General features: G+C 42.2%; 1 protein-coding gene across 1 annotated transcript in view; it reads left to right on the forward strand.

The window, feature by feature from the left end:
• kif6 (kinesin family member 6) overlaps positions 1–22021 on the forward strand; it is a 58485-nt gene that overhangs the window by 1144 nt on the left and 35320 nt on the right. Inside the window, exons 2-9 of the mRNA XM_062439805.1 lie at positions 1204–1313; positions 2315–2389; positions 6387–6534; positions 6632–6741; positions 8479–8608; positions 12011–12217; positions 12965–13108; positions 14284–14370. Coding sequence (XP_062295789.1) covers positions 1204–1313; positions 2315–2389; positions 6387–6534; positions 6632–6741; positions 8479–8608; positions 12011–12217; positions 12965–13108; positions 14284–14370 — 1011 coding nt within the window. The remainder of the gene's footprint in view (positions 1–1203; positions 1314–2314; positions 2390–6386; positions 6535–6631; positions 6742–8478; positions 8609–12010; positions 12218–12964; positions 13109–14283; positions 14371–22021) is intronic.

Genomic DNA, 22021 nt, shown 5'->3' on the forward strand with positions numbered 1-22021 from the left:
CTGAGCCAGGGTCATTTTTTAATCAGTGGCAAAGTTACTATGGGAAAGTTTTACAGCAATATCAACCAACCTACCAGTGGCTGTTACAAAATAAAAAGTACAAAAACACACACACACACACACACACACACACACACACACACACACACACACACACACACAAACACACACACACACACACACACACACACACACACACACACACACACACACACTAATGTTCACCAACTATCAGATAAGGACAGAGTTTATTGAACACACATGTTTCAAAAAAGTGAGTTTCCATCAGGGATGCCTGTGGCACAGTCCTTATTGTCTGACCACAACAGCTGATGGAAGGAATGATCAAATTACACTGAGGGTTTCTATGGCACTTTAACCTGAGCTGACAATATCCAGCAAAATAAAATGAGCACAGCTTCCCTCCTTGGGGCTTTTTTTTTAAGGTTCTGGGCACGTCCGTGTGAAGAAGAACAGCAGCGGTCAGGAGGCGGTACTGCAGGCAGGGTGACAGTGAAAAACAATCCAATCATTTAGATCTTATCTTTTATTCCTGAAAACCCCGGGGACTTGTAATTGCATCAGTGTCTATTGGAAACATATGCCAGAACATATGTCAGAGCTGAATAACAGAGAGCGGGGGTGTTCGGAGTCGGACTGACCCGGCCAACCTCACTTTAACTGCCATCCTCTGCTTGAGCTCTGTCTATATTGGTTTAATGTCCTACAGTTTTTCTTGTGTCCCCCGAGGCTCAGCTTCAGCTTTTTACTGAGCGGAGGTGAATTTGCAGGGCTTGCCCTACACTGTACGCCGATAATGATTGCTTGTTCAGTTCTTTTGCTTTCCGCAGGATACATGCTTCATAAATTCCATCTTTCATTTTGAGGCTCGCAATACCCAAACCACAAGCAGCCAAACTTATACTTTAGGCCTAACTTGGTGTATTGTTTTTGTATTAAAGTTGGGCTGCACGTATTGTACCGCATACCATAACAACACATACATCATAGAACATACTGTATAGCAGACCACTCTTTCAAAACACTAAGTAGATCAATGTGTTTATGTAGCTACTCAAACACTTCACAAATATCTTCATGTGATTGATGAGCCGCCCATTGTTATTAACCTTTTACCTTGTCAATGAGGTGATAAGCAGCAGTCTGTTGACCTCACTCTACTGTTGTCTCTGGCTCCCTCAGGTGTACTCTGTGGACAATGAGGAGCAGACAGGTGCTGCTCTGGAGTTCGTGGTGCCTAGGGACCTGGCTGACGGCTTTGTTAACAACAAGAGGGAGTGCTACAAGTTCAGGTGAAGTGTCTCAGAGCTGAATTAGTATCTGCAATACCTTGTATTTGCTTCATTCTCTAAATATTGGATAAATGGAGTCTTTAAAATCCATGATCTATCTTATTTTATACTGAACTTAAACCTGCAGTGTGGAACTTATATAAATTAACAATGTCTGTTAGTTTATTTAATAAAATAATATTAAAGTATATTTATTTGCTGTAAGTGCATGCAGGCTACATGTAGTGTGTTCATTTTACCAGTGAAAGTGGATAATGTAAGTCATGTTAGTACAAAACATCAAACAGTAACCTCATTTTATGTTGATTGGAAAAATATTGTGGATTAACTCTTGTTTTCACTTAAGCTTGAGGTAATAATCAGAGTGGTGTAACTGTAAAAAAGTTAGAATGAATTAAGATAACATATGACAAAGTGAGAGGCATGTTGCCCACCAGAATTTAAGCCCTCTATGTTGCATAAGAACTTTACCCATGAATAATTCATCCACCAGTTGTGTCATTGCAGAGCCAGAACATCTGTTTAACGCCGTCGGTGAAAGTTGCAGCCTTATATACCCTCTGGGCAGGGCCCATGCCACGCTTCCAAGCCCTAAATTCACAGTTAGGGAGTCAGAGAGCAGTGGACACTGCGGACCTTCAAAAACCACAGAGTCTTATAATAGCCTGTGGAGGTTCCCTCGTGCCCTTATAGAAATAAAATTTCCACATTTAACAATCTTCCTGGGCGGATTCCTCTTACATCTCTCTCATCTTTCTGTGGGATAACACATGATGGTTTTAGACTGCTTTAGAAAACAGAATGACTAAACGCCTCTTCATGCCCTCGGGAAATTAAATAGATGGCCTTTTGTGCCTTTCAGTGCTGCCATGGGTAACTGGGTTGAGGCCTGGATGTTTGAGATATTTCATGTCATGCTAGTAGTAAACAAAATAATAGATGTGTGTTCTATCCAAATGTGTGTCATCGGTTACATCTTTGTTCTTGTTACTTTTGTTCAGGTTCCAGAAAGTGTTTGATCAAGCCGCCAAACAGGAAGACATATTTGAAAAGATTGCTAAACCAGTTGCAGACAGGTAAAATCTTACATTGTACTCCTTGACTTTTCCAAATGGCAAAATGATATCAATCAAAATAATTTGAAAGTTAATGTAATTTCTTTAAAACCTTTTTAAAAATCCCATTCACAAATCACATAATTGAAAAGTTGACCACCTGTGCTCGGCAGTGCTCATCTTTCCATGTTGCGGTCAGGCCACACAGGCTTTAGCCAGCCTTGTTGACAGGAAGTAAGTAAAGCTCAGCTTTCTTTAAGATGGAAATAGAGGGTGTCTGTGATTTTTGGCGTGCTTTACATACTTAAACCACTAAGTGGACTGAGCTGGCAGGCAGGATGGCACACTCTGCCATCTTGAGTGTGAGAACATTTTCAAGCCACAACACAGAGCCATATTATGAGCTGTTGTTTAATATGTCATGCCATGCAAAGAGTGCCACATCTGTTCGACTAACCTGCTGAAAAATCTGCCCCTCAAGATCACAGGACAAGTTATTACTGGTTATTTTATTAGAAATAGTTCATCAGGGCCTGTTTTAAATATAAATTGTTAAATATAGTTTAAAAGGTAGGTACAGTAGAATCAATGTGTATATAAACCTAGTTTCAAATGGTAAATTCTGTGTTCACATGACATCAGCAGGATGGTGTCTTAATGATGAAATTCAATGACTTGTTTGTTTACCTCCAAAATAACTCGACACCCATTGTTCACTCCATTTCAATAAAGCACTGACAGAGCTTTACCCCCTGCCTGGATGTTTGTCTAAATCAGTACTGGTTTAACCAACGGGGGGAAACAGCCAAGAGAAGAGAGAATTTACTTGGAATTTCCTGTGATCAAATGTTGGTTGTGTTGTTGTTATGTGAACAAGGTTCTTCCTCTTCTCCTCGCCAAAACTCTGCCCTCCTGGCTAAATTCAGCCCCTCCATCTCATCGTGTCAACATTCCACCCCAGTCTTCTTAGTCACAATAGGGGCTATTTATGGTACCCTGCAAGTGTTTTGCGTTATCTTTGCTATTAGGAGACATATAAACAAGATGGTGAGACGTCTGGATTGGCTGACTAAGGACCTGGATGTATTTGACCTGACTCCTACGGGTTCAGCGACTCGTGTATTAGGTTGCCCTCCAGACCCAACCTTTTAACAGCTTCCCCTTTGTTGTCACAGATGGTAAACATAAGTTTTCAAAAGTTTCAGTCATAATCACGCCATGTCAATTTGAGCTCAGCGTCTTTTCCTCTTTGATATGACTATGATGTCCACAGTTTGGGGGATAGCCATCATCCTGTCTAGCCATGGCCAATCTTTCCACTATCAGACATTTCTGAGTCAACTTCTCCTTGCCCACTCAGCAGGATGCCCGTTTACACACTGAATGCTCTGAATTCCACAACGTTTTAACCCTTTTAAATCTGTCTGAGGAAACACAGCGAATGGAGTGAATAATTCTGCCCGTTCGGCCCCCGTTTCCTATTGGAATATGTGCCCTTCGAAGACAATCACAGGAATTGACTAAGACTTAGGCATGCCACAAAGGGTGTTGAAAGAGATTATGAAAGCACTTATCCATAGACTAAGCTATTTGAAACCCTGGAAGCATGCTGATAACCATTTAGCTTAGATTGATATTGACAAGGTACCAGTTACAGAAGTCACAGTAATCGCAGACAGAAGCAAATGTGGACTGACAGCTTGTTTTTTACTAAAAGCCTTGTAGTCGGGAAACATTTCTTCAGGTTTAGTGAGCAGGAGTCACTTTTAATCGCAGCATTTTTTGCTTGTAACCGCACCAAATGTCACAGTTTCGTGCACACAGGCGCCTATCCTCTAAACTAGTAATAACTGTCAGGTTGTTGTTTTGGTTGGTACGCCGTCATACTCGGCGCACTTCATGTTTAGCCAAAAGCTCTCACGCGTTTACTTGCGCACTAGTCTCTGTCTCTGCTGTGGTGTAACCCAAACCAGTCATTTCCACCCCAACACAGTAGTTTAAAAACAAACCATCATTAATAGCTCCAGAAGAGGAAGAGCCAGTGTAATGATGTCGGGCTGGCAATGCAAAACCTTCTATCTGCATTGTAATCCCATTTCACAGGGCCGTGAAACCTGCAGCCCCAGTTCCAAGAAAAAGACAGGGGTCTGTTCAGTTTTACTCATAACCTTATTAGCTCAGAAGATTGGACACTCTGCTTATGAAAGGAACAGGAAGACCAGCGATCTTCTGAACGACACATTGCCATTCTCCAGGATAGCTGAGGTGTAAACGGGAACAAGCATTGGGAAACGCCCAAGCCTCAGCGGCTGAATCCAGGCCGCATCATTAGCACCGACTTTAGAACTAAACACTGAGCCTGTGTCTTTCCTCCCCGCTGCCAATCACTGCCATGACTCATGCTAGATTAAACGGTCGCCCAATGGCCGTCCAAGTCCGACTAACCAACCACCATTCTCATGAGTGGACATAGTTTTTTATATAAACTGACATGAAGTTTTTTTCCCCTTACCCTTCCCTTCTCATGCAGGGCGTGGAACAAGAGCAGCACACAGGAAGGGGAAACCCACACACTGCTCAAATACTGGGTTGGCAATTCCATTAGAATAAGGTTTAAGTTCGTTTATAATTCATCTTGAAAAATATAGTGTCGAAATATCCTTTTCCTTCGCAACTGGAGAGTGGGAGAGCAAAGAGTTTGTCCTCACCTTTGATCCAGGCTTGTGTGTCAGTGGCCCCTCTGTCATTTTACTATTTCTTCCTGGTTTGTTTCCAAAAATACCGTAAAGAGCCTTTTAATACCAGTTGTTGCTACCTCATATGAGTACCATCAATTCAGATGTTCATTTCATTCAAACAGAACTAGATTCCATTGGTTTCCATGGCCCTGCACACGTGCACTAGGACAGTTCAGTGCCAAACCAAAATTTACCGGGCCCTGCCTAGTTGAGTGGGTCTGGGCCCTTTCCTTCACTCATACTCAGAGACATTCCTCCCTCGACGGCAGATGTCTGTCGCCATTGCAGTTCACCACTCGCTGCCATCTTTTCCTGTCGATTTACAGTGTCACATTCAATTCACTCAGACTTTTTGGTGTCTGCTTCGGGGTCTCTTGCACTCTTGCAAATTAATATGCTGATGTCATAGGAAGCACATTACATTAGCATAAAAACCAATGCATTCTGCATTTTTAAAGTCATCACCTGTTCTTGTCATTGATGCTGGATTTTGAAGAACAAAGCAGTTGCTGAATGTTCCTGAAATTATATGCATACTATATGTATTTGGCAAGTTAACTACAGTACCAGTCATATATACCAAGTCTGGACACAGTTTCTCATTAAAGTAAATGGGAATAATATTGTTGCATTCTTGGAAGTGGAGGAAATCACTCAAGTTAAACTGTAATTGTTCACAATAAGAGCTTGAGGTTACATCAAAGGATAACTTTATATAACCGTAGGTGCCATGTATTTGATTTGGGTTGAATGTAATGTTCTTCCCAAACACTAGGGGGAACATGGTAAAGGCTTGGCTGGACAGAGGTTATTTTATGTTCATGCCATTGAATACAGTGTATGGACAATAAAAGTGAATAAAAGTGATGGACAATGCGTGACATGGACTTTGGTACGAAAATAAATGCAGTACTGCAAAAGATTGTATAGCCTTTCATTTTTGATGAGTACATGTTGAAACAATTACTCCAATTAGCAGGCAGTAGCGACAGCGAAAGTGTCGGGCTTAGTCACTACAACAACAAACTGATATTTTAACAGTGCAAGTTTCCTTTACTGATGAGATTACAGAAGGAACATGAGCTCATGTTCCTAATGGTTTAACAAGCCTAATGATTGCACTGTGAGAGGTTTTGTGAAAATATACAATAGACCTTTGTGCTTAATAAATATGTTTGCCTTTACATTAATTGCTCAATCACAAAGTTCAACTTAACTGCAAATACCAAGCCCAGAAGGGTTTCTCAGTATCCATTTTTTTTGTGTGTGTGTGTCTGCAGTGTATTGGCTGGCTTTAATGGCACCATTTTTGCCTATGGCCAGACGGGCAGTGGGAAGACCTTTACCATCACAGGTGGGGCCGAGCGCTACAGCGACCGTGGAATTATTCCTCGCACGCTATCTTATATCTACGAGTGCTTCAGCCAGGTCAGCACATCATTGTTATTATTATTAGATGACTGACAAATGTCAAATACTGACAGTTTCATTTGAATTTGTAACATAGTATATTTTTTCTTGACAGGACAGCGGTGTGGTTTATAGCACCCACATCTCCTACCTGGAGCTCTACAACGAGACCGGATATGACCTTCTGGATTCCCGTCATGAAGCATCTCGACTGGAGGATCTACCGTCAGTGTTGCCTTTCTTAACTTTTTGATGCCCACAGACATCCAGTTACATTTTACAATGCTGACCATTAGGCTAGTCCATCAAGAAGTTCACCAGGAATTCATGAACGACTGGTAAACTTCTTTTAAAGTTGAAAAGACAGATAACCACTAGTTCCATTATTCTCCTTAGCACTGTGGGTTTAGCTGAGCCTTATTCCTGAATAGCCATTTGTCAGCCTGGCCTGGAGTCACTGTGTGGTGAAATATGGAGACTCTAGTATTTACCACCCCACTATGAACTGCCAACTGACATAATGAGACTGTGGGACAGCAATGGATGCGGTCAACCTGGTGGCAGACGCTGCCACTGGAGTGGAGAGCGAGAGGGTCATGTGGAGAAATGGTTTTTCATAGCTCGTCGTTGCTTCTGCTGCTGCTGCTAGTCTGAGGGAATTTCTTTTTTGAGTACAGCTGCCTCTCTTTCACTCGTTCCTTGTTCTCTTTTGTTGCTCCCCTCTCTGACTTGCCCCTGCGAATGTCTCTTTTTCTCACTGCTCATCCTGTTTCATCCTGTGTCCTTTCTTCTTAGTTTGGTTTCTTTTTATTATTACAAATTCCATCTGTCTGGAGCTTCGTCTGTCTATGATTTTATTTTGCTTTTGCCTTTTCTTTGTCATGCCCAATACTTCACATTCATCTCAGAGGAGACTTTGGACTTGTAGGCACGACATTGTCTCGGTACATCATTTCGGTGTTTGTCCTGTGTTTTCTTGTACCAGTTCCATTTAAGGCTCTTCTCTCCTTTCCTAGAGGATTTTGCTCAAAGTTTAGATACCCACAAATCACAGTCTTCTGGAAATAGACAGTGCCCGTCGTTAACCATGCTGCGGCCACACTTGCTGATTCAAGGAGAAGCTGTGGCACTGACAAATTTCTCTCTTTTACTGTTGGTCTGCTTCTTTCTTTCACTGCCTACCCCTTCTCGTCTTTCTATCATTCTTTCAGTGCTTGTTTTACTTTTTCTTCCCTGCATCTGTGCATTATTTCCACCACGCATCCAGCATTCCACCCTTTAAATGACAGGTTGGCCCAAAAAAGTCATTTTTTACATTTGTATAAAAATTCAACGATCAAATTCTATCAAGGGTTGGTGGAGCTGTTTAGGAAAATAATCCTGCCAGTTTACAGCCCTTTAATCACATTAAGATTGATACTGTTTTATCAAACTGCCCCAATTACCCACATGTGTTAACATAATTACCTACATGTGTTCTCCAGTCATTCAGCCCTCTTTGACATCTTAATTCGGTAGCTATAATGTCACAACCCTGGTGGCGTGATGGAAATGATCTGGCAAGATCACAGGAGTCCTTTCAGCCTCATCTGTTCAAGCACATTATGTTTCTGAATTCCTAAAGGGGGCAATAACCAATCACCTGTTTGTTTTTAAAAGCAAGACCTTTGTGTTATCAAGATATAACCCCCCACCCGACTGGATACAGCACATGTGTCAAAGTGGGTCGCGGCCCGCACTAACTTGCAGATGTGGTTTGTTTGGATTCGGCACCGAGATAGGGCAAAGCAATGGGAGGGAAATGACATAACTGACATAATTAGTTTCCTGGTAATTGCTTCAGTGTTGGATTATTTGGGTTTTTGACTGGATTTGTCCCGCTGTGTCATTTTTTATTCATAATTTCCAGTTCATTTACTATGCTGGAATTTCCTTTTTAACTTTTTTTTTTTGTTTTGCCAGAAAAGTAATGATCATGGAGGATCCGGACCAGAACATTCATCTCAGGAACCTGTCGCTGCAGCAGTCGGCAAACGAAGAAGAAGCTCTGAATTTGCTCTTTCTGGGTGACACCAATCGTATGATTGCAGAGGTAAGAAAACAGTTGGAATCCAAAGGGATACCCTACTAACACAAATTAAAGATACATACCAGTACATGCGGGAAAAATCTTGGCCACTCCCAGAGTAAGTGGCATAAAAGTTTTTGTTTTTTTGTCCACAAATGTAATATGCATTCTAAAGGCTACCTTCTAAACTTCTAAAATATTATTTTGGTCCCCTGTGGTCCCCTTTTACCATGTTTTTCCCCAGTAAAACCAAACATTCTCTCTGTAATTTCTGTTTATGTTGTGGTGGTTCCTTTCTACACTCAGACACCCAGACTCCCCATGCCGATGAGACATGTGGTGGGTCAGCTTTTGCTATGCAACCTGAGGTTTTGGAGCAAAGAGCTGATCTCACCTTGTTTACTTATGTTGCTAGCTTGTAAGTAAATAACAGACAGTAAAAGTGAGCTGGGTAATCGGGTTTTCGGAGATGTTGCGTTTCGTTTCTGACGAGTATTTCAAAGTCAGTTTTTTGATGTGGTTGGTATTCTTTCATGATACAAAAAAATTGTTATGGGATCTGAGATGGAATATCTCTAAAGCTTGGAAATGGGTTTTAAAGATTGTATCCTGTCATGTTACTTTTGTATTGTATATGAAAATGCTTGTTCTATAACTCTACCAATGCAAGTATTACACATATTCCACTCAACATTAGCGAAACAATGTTTTATTTGTCTTTGATTTACCTCAAGGGCAAACTCCCAGTGTCCATTTTTTTTTGCAACTTCGGGGAATTTGTCAGTGGAAACACATTTTTAGTTTGTACATCAGTGATCAAGCGGTGGAGGAGTTGCACAGTTCATCGGGGAGTCCCCTGCACAATCCGCCCACACAAGACACTTTTGTTAAGCTGTCCTCGCCGGGACCTCTTCACAAGAAAATTTTCTCTTGAGCTCGGAGCAAACAAAGAACCATCAACATACTCAATTCATCACTGCCAGAATCATCCCAGAAGTCTTGGCTCCACATAGACTTCCAATAAAGTTAACAGTAATGCTTTCTTTCTTCTCTTGCTCCCAGCCATGTGGATGAAAGATGACACATCCATTCACGCCACACTCAACAGACCATGAGCTCATTCGTTTTGAGACTTGGCAATCCCCTCAACAGTTTTATTGGACGAGCAAGTCAAATTCACCTTCTCAGCTCCTCACCCCTCGCTTCAAACTCATCAGGAAACATTTCCTCTCATCTGGTCTTTTTCTCTGTGTCCCTGTTTCACTTCTCTTCACATGTGGGGATGCAGGTTCTGGACCTCTTCCTCCTTATTTCTGCATCCTATCTGCCTCCTTACCTCACCTTAGGGGGGAGAGAGTGGGGTGCATTGCACGGTGGTCCAAATGAGACCGCTCACTTAAACTTAAACAGTGTTCTCTCCATATTTCAGGCTTTGTCGTACTAGATTTTTGCTGACCTGCTGTAGCATTGTGTGTGGTCAACATGTGGTGCATGTAAGATCAACATGTGGTCAATTTAGAACACAGGAGAGTAATGGAAATGACAAGGTTACATTGTCCTGCTGCTTTTGCAAGGACATATTTCAATGTGCCAGTATTTCCTCTGTAGACACACAGCCTGTACTCAATATGCTCCTGTCATCAACTTATTGGGTTGTTCCAGGACTCCTAAAGAAACATTTATATGACATCTGGTAATATTAAAATGTTATTATGGTTATGGTTATTATTATGGTGTACACTGTGCGCACATCTCACAGTCTTACCCAAACAGAGCTGGTCCTCAGTCTTGATAAAAAAGCCATAATAGAAGAGTACAATAGCACTCAGAGATAAGAGCCAACAGTCGCTTCTAATCTATGGGCAGCAGCTCCCAGTGTATTTTAAGACTTTTAACTGTCATCCACAAGTGCTGATATCAATATCCACTGTAGTACACGTATTAACAGCCACTTACTGTATATGGCAGCGTATTCACTTGTTGCCTGCATTTAAATAGAGGCCATGTCCGGTAATGTGCTGTGATTATTTTTAATGCATTGCATACATTCTGGCACATAGTACGACATGGAATTTTTGTTTTAATGTGAAAGGAAAAACTGACACTTGAACAGGTTAATTTTAAAGCTATAAAATATATTTACACTGCTTTTCGTGTGGTGTTTTTACTGCAAGCTTTAAATTGTGCCTCATTGTAACACATAGCAAGAAGTTATACCAGCAGATACATTAAAAAGAAACTAGTTCAAGTTGAAAGGAGGAGGAGTAAAGTGAACAGAGTCAAGTTTGCGGATTGAGTGAAGATGAATGGGTGATAAAATCCAACACATTTACAGTAAATAGAGTATAAAATGCCTCCTGTGTGTCTGTACAGGCCACTTTAAGATAATATTTGACCATGATTTGGTTGGTGTTGATGACAAAACCTCTCAAATTGAGTGTTCACCGTGGACCCTCCCTAACCTTCACCGTTAGTCCAATCATATTAAGTTCATGAGCCGTTGTCAACATCAGAGAGCTGTTTCATATTACTTTGAGGGATACCCTGTGGAGCGAACGTGGATGTGTGCAGAGTGAAGGGAATTCGGACCGAGGAAAGAGATGACAGCGGCGGTTTAAGATAGTGAAAGATATGTCATGAGCTGTCACGACCCTAACAGGCAGGTGTTGGCACATTTACGCCAACAACAAGTCAGGGTCAGACCACCTTTTGGGAATGAGTGACCTGGAATGTCTATGATGATGTTTTCAAGCAGAGAGGGAAAAAAATGAGCCACGTCCATAGCTTACATCAGTGAACCATAGCCGGTTCCACAAAAGAGAAAGAATCTCAGCTTTGATCAGAGGCTAATCCAGGTCAAGATAACCCCTCCTTTCTAATTAAGATCTTTTATTTAGAACCATCTTCATGTGTCTTCAGCGTCCTGCAGGCTACGGCACAAACAAAAGAAAACAAGAAGAAGCCTATCATCAGCACCACTCCTGTGAATATCCATTTCCTCTGTTTATTCTCTCAGCGTGGACCCCATGAGTAACCCGTCCTCTAGTTAATAAAGCTTGTTTGTGCAGAGTGACTCACGCTCTATTTTTGTCTCCTCCTGGTCTCAACCTGACTTTCGGCTGTTCTAGTGACCATCTGAAAATCCAACCTCAGCTTTTGTAAAGCCGCCGCCATGTGTTTACTGCTCATCGGTTACACATGGCGCGGCTTTGATCTTCAAACCAGCGGGAGCAAGAAAAAATAAGAATCAAAGGAAACATGTTTTTTTTTGTTGTTTGAATATGGAAAGCACTACAGATGAGGGGGGAATAGAATTTCCTCTTTCTTTTTTTTGTGTCCACCACATGTGAACCACTGTTTTCAGAAGATTCAGTGTAATGCATGATGTTCTTACAACTCTACTCTTCTTCTTCCTCTCATCTCCAGACTCCCATGAACCAGGCATCCACACGTTCCCACTGCATTTTTACCGTGCACTTGTGCAGGCGCGAGCCCGGCTCGGCCACCTTGAGGCGCTCCAAGCTCCACCTGGTGGACCTGGCTGGATCGGATAGAGTTAGCAAGACTGGCCTGAATGGGCAGCTGCTCACTGAGGCCAAGTACATCAACCTCTCCCTCCACTACTTAGAGCAGGTAGCAGCACTTCTGCAACATATTTATTTTTTGTGTTTTTAAAAAAATTAAAATAACACTTTGTACAAACAGTTTAATATACAAAATGTATTTGATGTAAATAATGAAATACATTTTGGCATAGAATACATTTTTACTGTTTAAGACATATAAAACACTCTTCTCATTCTCCCTCACAAAAAATTGAAGAATTGATCATAATGGAAATATTTTTCATTTCAAAAGTTGACGTGATGTCTCCTACTTCACTGTAAAGTCCATTCTCAGTGTATATGTACTGGAGGCTTCAAGTTTCCACATCACACAAGCTGCATATTTGGACAAAACCGGTTCCAGACTAGTTGTGATGTCACGAATCATGCTGGTTGGTACACGTCTTGAACTCAGATTTGGTGGATTTCATATACATCATTCTCCACAGTGAAGGTCAAACATCCAGGAGAAGTAATAATAAGCAAAACATATTTTTAAGTGGAGGGGGACCTGAGGGAGATTTTAATGCCTTCCACCACGAGAAAAAAACCTATATCCTGCTGATTCTGGCCACTTAATTTGTTCTATCTACTAATAGTTCATCATAATTAATTTTATGTCAGACACCAGATTAATCACCGTCCTGAGGCACTCTGTTGGACTAATAACATTTTCTCTCAGTCATTATCTTACAATCAGGCATTTTAAAAGTTCCTTCCATCACTGTCTTCATTTACATGTTAGCTCTCCCTTCCTCCCTTCTCTCTTCGTTAGGTGATCATAGCTTTGTCAGAGAAGCATCGCACCCATATTCCCTACAGGAACTCCATGCTAACCTCTGTTCTGAGGGACAGCCTTGGGGGCAACTGCAAGACCACCATGATCGCCACAATGGCAGTTGACAAGAGGAACCTTGATGTAAGGATATTTGTGCAAGCCGTGTTCATACACAGTATTCTGTCAGATTTCAAGTTTTTGAAGTGTTATAGTCCCCTTGGCCTTGCTAGCAACCCACTCTGTGTCAGTAAATATAAATATTTTAGCTCTTGAAAGCTCATCTGGGTTTTCTAGTTATTTAAACCACAATTTTAAAGAGATAAAATGCTTACTTGGAGTGTCATACAGTATTTACTGATTCATTAAATGAATGAAAGCTATGCATTTAAAGAAAGTAATAATTATTAAAACTGTCAAGATGCACACATGAACATCAACACCAAAGAGAACAGGTGCTGGGCTGAAAGTGAGCAAATTTAGAAATAATCCCACTAACTGCAGGGCTCCAATGTCTTTTAATTTATTGCACCAGGGTGACATTTCGAGCACCACTGCTCTTCATCAGACTCAAGTGACAAAGCATGACGCCATCTGAAATCTATACATGCTACTAGTCACATGATACGGTCATTTGACCCGAGTTTCTAATGAGACATAGAAATAGTATAGGCAAAACTATATACATCCATAAATACATACACACATAAATATATTGTGTGCATGTACATACACATGATAATGTACACAGATTCACATACATACAGTTCAGAATTCAATGGTGTACGATAACACTTGGTAGAAAAAAACTTTTTATATATGCAAAAATATATTATATGTTTAAAAAAAAATACAGTTCTGAATTAATAAAGTAACAGCTAGGTCACTCCAAAAAAAAACCCCAATATGTATAGAGATATATGTACAAAAGTATGGAAAGAGAAATGGGGTATCCCTGATCACCATAGCAAGTGCAGTATTATAAACCAAAGAACAACAGCATGAAGACCAAAAAGAAGAAACCAAGAGAGAAATATAAAAATAAAACCTAGATGACAATTATATGAAGGATATAACTGGCAAGTAGTGGGTTTCAGGAGTCACACTAGTATTTCTATGTCACATTAGAGACTTGGGTCACGTGACTGTATCATGTGCCAAGTATATTTCAGATGGCATTGTGCTTTGTCACTTGAGTCTGATGAAGAGCAATAGTGCTTGAAACGTCACCTCAGTGCAATAAATAGTTATTGGATATTGGAGCCTTGCAGTGTGAGAGCTGTTTATTTGTTTATTTCATTAAAAACTATCCCCTTCAGGAGTCCATCTCTACGTGTCGCTTTGCACAGCGCGTAGCTGTCATCAAGAATGAGGCGATACTAAATGAAGAACTGGATCCTACTCTGGTGAGACAGCCACACACTCACAGTACTTCACCAGTCACTACAAATACCATAGCTTAGCCACACAATCACACCACAGCAGCATGACTTAATGTACTATTTCACTACGGCCAGACCCTCCTCATCGCATCCAAACCTTAAATTGATCAGCGAATGAGTTGCAGCGAGGATCCAGCTTCTAAATGTAACTAAGCGTAATCCACCATGTGTCCTCTTTAGGTTTCCAATACCTAATTAGTTTTTCCAGCATCAGACAGTCATCCTGAAAGAAGAAATTTTCCACCTTCAACACGTGGATGCCTGTCCGTCTTGTGATATTTAGACTGCTCACGGGCCCTGTTTGCATTCTCGCGCTGTTTTGTTTACATGCCTCCATTTCTGTTATGGCATATTTTATCCCAATATCTCACAGCGTCTTGAGAAAACATCCAGCTGGAGACTGGTGTGTGTATATACGTCTCTTACACACAAACATGCAAGCAAGCTCGAACTGCACGCATACAACAATTCCTGCCCAGATGTTGTAGATATAAAAACACAATGTGACATTTTTAAAATTAGTGTGGGCAGTCTGTTTACTTTAAGAAATCTTATTTAGTATCTATTCAATAATTGCATTTTATTTTAGTAACTTAAAGTAGAAGCCAAAGAATGAGATGCAGAGCAGTGAAAGGTTTTGGTGAGATTGGATTGTTGTGGTTCTGGTTCCATAGTCCTCTCAGCAAATTTTTACATAGACCTCACACATACATCCTATACCGGCCTTTTGTTACTTACAGTATATGTATAAATCATGGAATATGCAATATAAAATTACATGAGATATTATTAATAGGTTAAGGTTTCCCTTTCTTCACTTTCTCCCTGTAGAATACTCGCCTCACCTTCCCTTATTGTAAGGTGCCAGGAAGCAGACCTGGTAGTTGTTGAAAATGCCCCTTGGGGGATATACAGTAGTGAGTCATCACAGCTTCCTCTCCTCCCACCCAGATCTGCCTCGGGATCAACTGCTACTGTATTACTGCTACTGAGACTTGGCTGGCCACTTGCAAACCCTACAGAGGTATTTTTAAGAGAGTCTGCGGCCGGCCCAGTAATTGTGACAGTGTCTGGCTGCTCCCAGTTGGGTCCGGCACAGTTACAGCTCCAGGCAAACCCAAACCCCGTGGGCAAACTTCTTGTCTCCGTTTATGGCTCTTCAGTGTGTTTCTCATTTTGTTTCCTTGCTCCCGTCTCTCTGTCTCTCCTCCTATCTTTCTCTCTCTCTCTCTCTCTCTCTCTCTCTCTCTCTCTCTCTCTCTCTCTCTCTCTCTCTCTCTCTCTCCCTCTCTCTCTCTCTCTCTCTCTCTCTCTCTCTCTCTCTCTCTCTCTCTCTCCCATGGTTACTGAGAAAAAAACGAAAGCCAGCCGTGCAGTTTGCAGATTAGAATGATGTCATTTTTTGTGGTTTGAGGTGACACTCAGACTCCTGTTTTTTGCCTGCCCCATCTGAAGGCACACTGTCTATTTGACTTACTGGCTGTGGTAATTGATTTGAAACCTGGAGTTTGCTTTTCACAATCTTGCAGTCAGTGTTTGGTACTTCGTTCAGACCACACACTGCCTTAATGGTCCTATACTGTAGCCTACAGGCTACAAAATGCAATTATTTAAGTCTGAATATTTCTGAATAGCAGGAAATCATGCAGCCAGACCAGACAAAGCACTTCACAAGTCTCTTGCGGATGGGTAAAGAATGAGGTGTTGAAATGACCTGTGATCATCATGAAGTCGACCACAGTGACCTAACCATATAAGGTTGGTTCTGTTGGTTCCTCTAAGAGCGCTAAGGTCAGTCTAAATCCTCCATTTAGACCATACTGATTCTGGAATTTACAGTTATCTACATCTTCCAAGATGTTTTCACCACCTCACTATAGCACAGTATCTGTAAAAGTCTTTGTGTGCTTAGATTGAGTTGAGCTGCATTACCATCCAACTTCTCTCTGTAATTCTTAAAGGGTCAAAAAAGTTGATCTAAAGGTGTTTTTATGCAGTTGGGCAGAGGTTAATAGGAGACTGAGTGACCCTCCTGAACCTGGACCTTCCATTCACTTAAGGATACACACACCATGTTGCTTGAGAAGCCTGCTCTGATTAGCGCATACCTGTGAGTCAAACAGAAGCCTGCTTATAGCCCACCAGAGAGACATGTTTGGGAAGCAGGAGTGAAAATTCCTGCGGGTGCTTGATCTCCCTGGGTCCCCTCATCTGTCTCGTCTAAGCTGCTTGCATTCATTAGGGTAGAGGGACAGTTGTAATTGTAGTGTAATGTTGTACTGCAGGGCAATGTTCCTTGTCTTAGTCTAAAATGCTTTATGGTGCCATGTACAGAACACAGACCATGTGTTATCATTTTGTTGTGCTAAATAAAAGACATAGCCCATGTTTAAGTGAGTGGGAAAACATTTCTCCCTCCTATATAAAAAGGGGCCCCATAATTGCAGCATGTTTGTGAGTAGCACACTACATGCATTTAAGGTGTAACCTGCGGTTATACTGCAGTGCTTACAGTTTATTGTGGGTGGTTTTCTGCACTGGATGGTCAGTATTTTTCAAGAAGAGGTTACATTTAAAGTTAATACTTCTCAGTTTAATGTTTCTGGGTTAATTCTGTAACATCTTTGTCATAAGAAATGAATTTGAGTCTGAAAAGTTGCACTACCTTAAAAATCTGCTTGTTACCATGTTACACTGACATGGGTTTCCATAGGATATGTTGACATCATCAGTCACGTGTTCTGAGTCAGTTTTTATTCAGAGTGTGTGAAAGCCTGCCCTGGTGCTGTGGTACCAATGTGGGTTCAGGACTCTGAAATAGACTGCCACTTATTCCGCTGACCAACAACTGGCGGTCAGCCTTTGAGGATGCAGCTGGGAGTATTACATCAGACCATAGGTTTCAAAAAAGAGATACAGGGAGCGGCTCTGGTGAAGGATGGTCAGCTGTGATTTTCAATGTTAAAACATACGATACGGGGTGGATTAGGGGTGAAATTTTCATTTAGCTAAGTGGCACTTACCCAAAACCACATTGCAGGTCTGTTTCTTCTCAAGAACATCTCGAGTTTACAATGTCTGACTCGTAGGCCTTTTTTTTAAGGTAGAGTATGTGCTTGCTAGAAGTGGCAGTGCATTGCTAAGTTAGCTCACTCAGTCTGACCTTTGACCTTGATTTAGCTTTCTCTGGCCTTTGGCTCCCTGGCAACTTTGTGTCAGGGTGTCACTGTGTGACTGTGGCACATATTCGCCATTTTCTGTTGTATTTGCTTTCTGCCACTGACATAGTTGTCAGCAGCCTTGCAGACTGCTTTAGTATTTTGTGGTGTGGTCAAATCTAGTGGTGATAGTTAAGTGGAAATCCTCCTGAAGAAAGTAGTGGGTCAGATGAGAAAAAGAACAATTGCCATTTGTTTTTTTAGTTGGTTTAGTGTGTTTTGTGGTGTGATTTCTGCAGATTTTTTTTTTCTTTACTACAACTTGTCTGGCTTATTCCAACAAATACAACATCCATTGATTTTGGTGTTGTTCTATTTGCCCTACAATTAACATGTAATTACAGATCTATTTAGATACAATTTAGAAAGGTCCTATCTCTTCTTGAAACAAATTCCTCTTTTTTCCTGCAGAGAACTAAAGCTGCAGGTTTAATTAGGCTCATCAGCCAACATCAGCTGTCTGTTAGATAGTGGCTCCTTTCACATTTAATGTCACATGTCTCAGAAAAGGGCCCCAAGAGCACAACTTAGGAGGCAGATGTAAAAGTAAAGAGTCTTTACTTAGAAAAAACAAGGATACAAAAATCCAAGCAGGCAAAGTACAAAGGGTCGGGCTGAGGCAGAATCCAAAAAACACAGGCAAGGTCCAGAACACGATCAGGATCAAAACAGGCAGGCCAGGAACAGAACACTGGAAAGCTAATGCACATGGCACAAAATCAATCTGGCAGAGAGCAATTGGAAATGGACCGTAGGGAGCTGACGAGAGAGCAGATCAGGTGACACTAGTGGTGGGAAAGGCAGGCAGGAGTAAGATGGATCCTTAAAGGACATGGAAGGTGCACATGGCTGCAGGTTTAATGATTTTGGAGATGGGGAATGGGCCAATGAATCAGGTAGCCATCTTTTGGGACTTCAAGCTTAAAGGTATGTCCTGAGTGGAGAGCCAAACTCGCTGACTGGGTGTGTACTGGGGAGCTGTGAAGTGCCTCCAGTTGGCTGGTCATTGATACTTCTCAGAGGTCCAGAGAAGAGTAGAGCGGGCCCGGAGCCAGGTATGGTAGCAGCGTCTGACAAAAACCTGGATGGAGGGGACACTGGCCTCTTTCCAATAAATTTGATAACCTCAGGAGCACTGGAAGGGGGATAGGGCAGTGGCAGAGGTGGGAAGAGTGTTGTGGGTGTATTCAAACCACAACAGTTGCTTAGCCAAGGAGCCATACACCGCAGGGCTGTTTCCATCCCCTGATTCTTAAATTCAGTTTGGTCATTGGACTGCAGATGGAACCCCAAAAACAGGTGAACTTGGGCCCCCGGTCAGAGATAATGTGTCTGGGGGAAAATGGTATAACAATAGTTCAGCTGTCTCTTGGCAGGGGGAGCTTGGACAGAGGAATAAAGTGTGCAGATGTGTCCGACAACAGACAAAATAACTGTGTTACCTTCAGAGGGGGGCAGACGAGTGACAAAGTCCAGGGACATATGGTACCAGGGTTGATGAAGCACTGGCAGAGGTTGGAGGAGACCCGCACGGCTTTTGATGGGAATACTGGTTGGGAGGAAATGGGACAAGCAGCCACAAACTCCCATGTGTCCTCCTCCATGGAGGACCACCAGAACCACTGAGCAGGAGTGCCAGGGTGCCCTGCGCACCCGGTTGACAGGCCAGATGAGAGGAGTGCCCCAACTGGAAGACCTGGGAGCTAAAATGACTTGGGACAAATAGGCGGTCATCTGGGCACTTACTGGAAGCAGGAAAATCCAAATGAGAATTTTTGCCCTTACTCTCATGTGTCCAGATTAGAGCTTCATCTACACAGGAAGGGAGAAGGACCCCCTCTGCTGGGTTCTCCTCCCTCTGAAACTGGCAAGAGAAGACATCAGGTTTGACATTCTTGGAACCTGGGTGGAAGGAGAGAGTGAAACATAAGCAATTAAAAACCAAAGCCCTCCAGCCATGGCAGGTGTTCAGCCATTTGGAGGGGAGTATACAGTATATTCTAGATGTTTATGATCAGTCCAAATCACAAAAGGTATGCAGATGACAGCTTCGTACAGAATAAGGGCCGGGGGTGCGCCTTCTGATCCTCTGCTGAGTGTTCGGAGAGGATGGCCCCCACCCCTGTGTCGGAGGCATCCATCTCCACCACGAACTGCCTGGGGGGATCAGGGATAGTGAGAATGGGGGCATTCTCACTATCAGTGAGGAGCAGAGATGTTGCAGAGGATCAGTTGAAGACATCCTTTAAATCCAGGTATTCAGGCGGAACTTTAGACAGGGCTGGGAAGTCAGAATGAGAGGGAGGACAGGAGACATTTCTCAGGCAGACAGCATGACAGTGCTCACTCCAGCCTAAAATCACTCAACTAGCCCAGTCAATGGGGGGGATTGTGTTTAAATAGCCAGGGGTGACTCAAAAATTACTGGAAATTGAGGGGCATGAATTTAATGGAATGACTATCTCATGATGGTTACCTGACAAGCTTAAGTGCACTGAAGCGTGGGGGGGGGGGGGGGGGGGGGGGGTGACTGAGGCGAGGATGAAGTGGCTGTCAAGATTCCTGGCCTGAATGGGGGACTCCTGGTTTCTGCAGCATGTTGAATTGTTGAGCCAACTGGGAATCTAGAAAGTTGGCACCTACCCGAGTTGATGAAGATGGACATGGTGTGTGAGGCCATCCAGGAGGAACTGTACATGGATTACTGGTTGAGGCCTGGCCCAACAGCACTCTCTGAATTACTGGTGAGCCTTTCCTTGTGAGCTGAGGCAGAATCCAAAAAACACAGGCAAGGTCCAAAACATGAAACAGAAAAACAAGGAACATAGCGCTGGAAAGCTAAGGCACGTGGCACAAAGACTATCTGGCAGACAAGAATTAGAAACTGACTGGTATATATAGCAGGAAACTAATCAGAGGATAGGGAACAGATGAGCAGGTGAGTGGGGAGGAGGAGCAGGTCAGGTGATAATACTAGCAGGAAAGGGCAGGCAGATGGGAGAGGCAGGGTCTGAAATGACAGCAGAATTAGAACATGTATGCAAAAACAACTGAATTGAATGAATGACAGAAAGAACAAGTAGACTGAAATTCAAAACCATTATATTTAATAATATTGTATCAAGTTCAATCGCACACTACACTAATGGCTTCTAATAATGCAGAATGGTTGGACCTGGTGTGGACCAGGAGATTTAGAATAGGTCTGTTGTAACAACAACAAAGAATGAAATATGAAAAACACTCAGTGATGTGGTGTAGCAGTGCTCAACACAAATAAAGTCAAATTCCATTTTTCTTTACAACTTGGCATCTCATCTTTCAGTAAGTCAAACAAACATTCAACTGATTAGTCAATCTGAATTGTACATATCTCATAGTGAATAGAGCATTAGAACACACAGCAAAGCCAGGTACTAATATGAAAGCTCTGTGCCATCAGAAGAGCTATATTGTCAGGATCTAACGCTAATTCATTTATGATCTGAGCTCCCTAATCCTTTGGGTGCTGGGTAGGTAGACGCCCGCTAATCCCTCCTTAGACTGACACAGGGTCAGTTAGACTGACCTTTTTTTAGGCAAGGCACCACACGCTTATCTCCAAAGATTAAAGGTTATATGTCACAGAGGCCGAGTCCTGGATTTTGTTTTTGGTGGATTCTTCACTCATACCTTAAATAGCTTTTTGTCATATATTCTGCCCACCTGTGATCAGCAGGTAGAAAATGCAATACCTAGGATACACAGATTAAGAAATGTATTCCTGTCAGTATTAATCAGTGGAGGAATGCTTCAGGCTGTCTATAGAAACAACATCCCAATCCCGTCATATTGTCTTTCCTTCATCACTAAAGACATCAGTATGCATTCTTGAGTTAATGCAAAGATTAGAGAGCTATCTAAGTACTTATTTAAAAAGCTATGTCTGGGATTGGTAAGATATTTTACTTTTTTTATATATACAGTAACTGGAGCTGGACAGCGGTTACTAACAGCAACCAGCCCGTTGGCTCAGTGTGCACGGCCTCAACCAAACACGTGCGGACAGACAGGAGCAGAAGGTTTTATGTGTTCTTTTTTTTTTTTTTTTTGCCACCGTAGCTGTTTAATGCTATTTTATGTTTCGTTTCCTGCTTTTTCTCACTGGAGCAACGACTTGTCTGGAATCACTTAAGTTTGTCCTCAAAATGCATCACCAAGATAAGCCGCAAGATCATTTTCAGAAGGATTGTCTCATCGGCTGGCAGCAGCGAAATAGCCTCTGACTGCATGTGCCTGTGTGTGTGTGTGTGTGTGTGTGTGTGTGTGTGTGTGTGTGTGTGTGTGTGTGTGTGTGTGTGTGTGTGTGTGTGTGTGTGTGTGTGTGTGTGTGTGTGTGTGTGTGTGTGTGTGTGTGT

Source organism: Scomber scombrus, chromosome 19, assembly GCF_963691925.1.
Source record: "Scomber scombrus chromosome 19, fScoSco1.1, whole genome shotgun sequence".
NCBI classification, from domain to species: domain Eukaryota; kingdom Metazoa; phylum Chordata; class Actinopteri; order Scombriformes; family Scombridae; genus Scomber; species Scomber scombrus.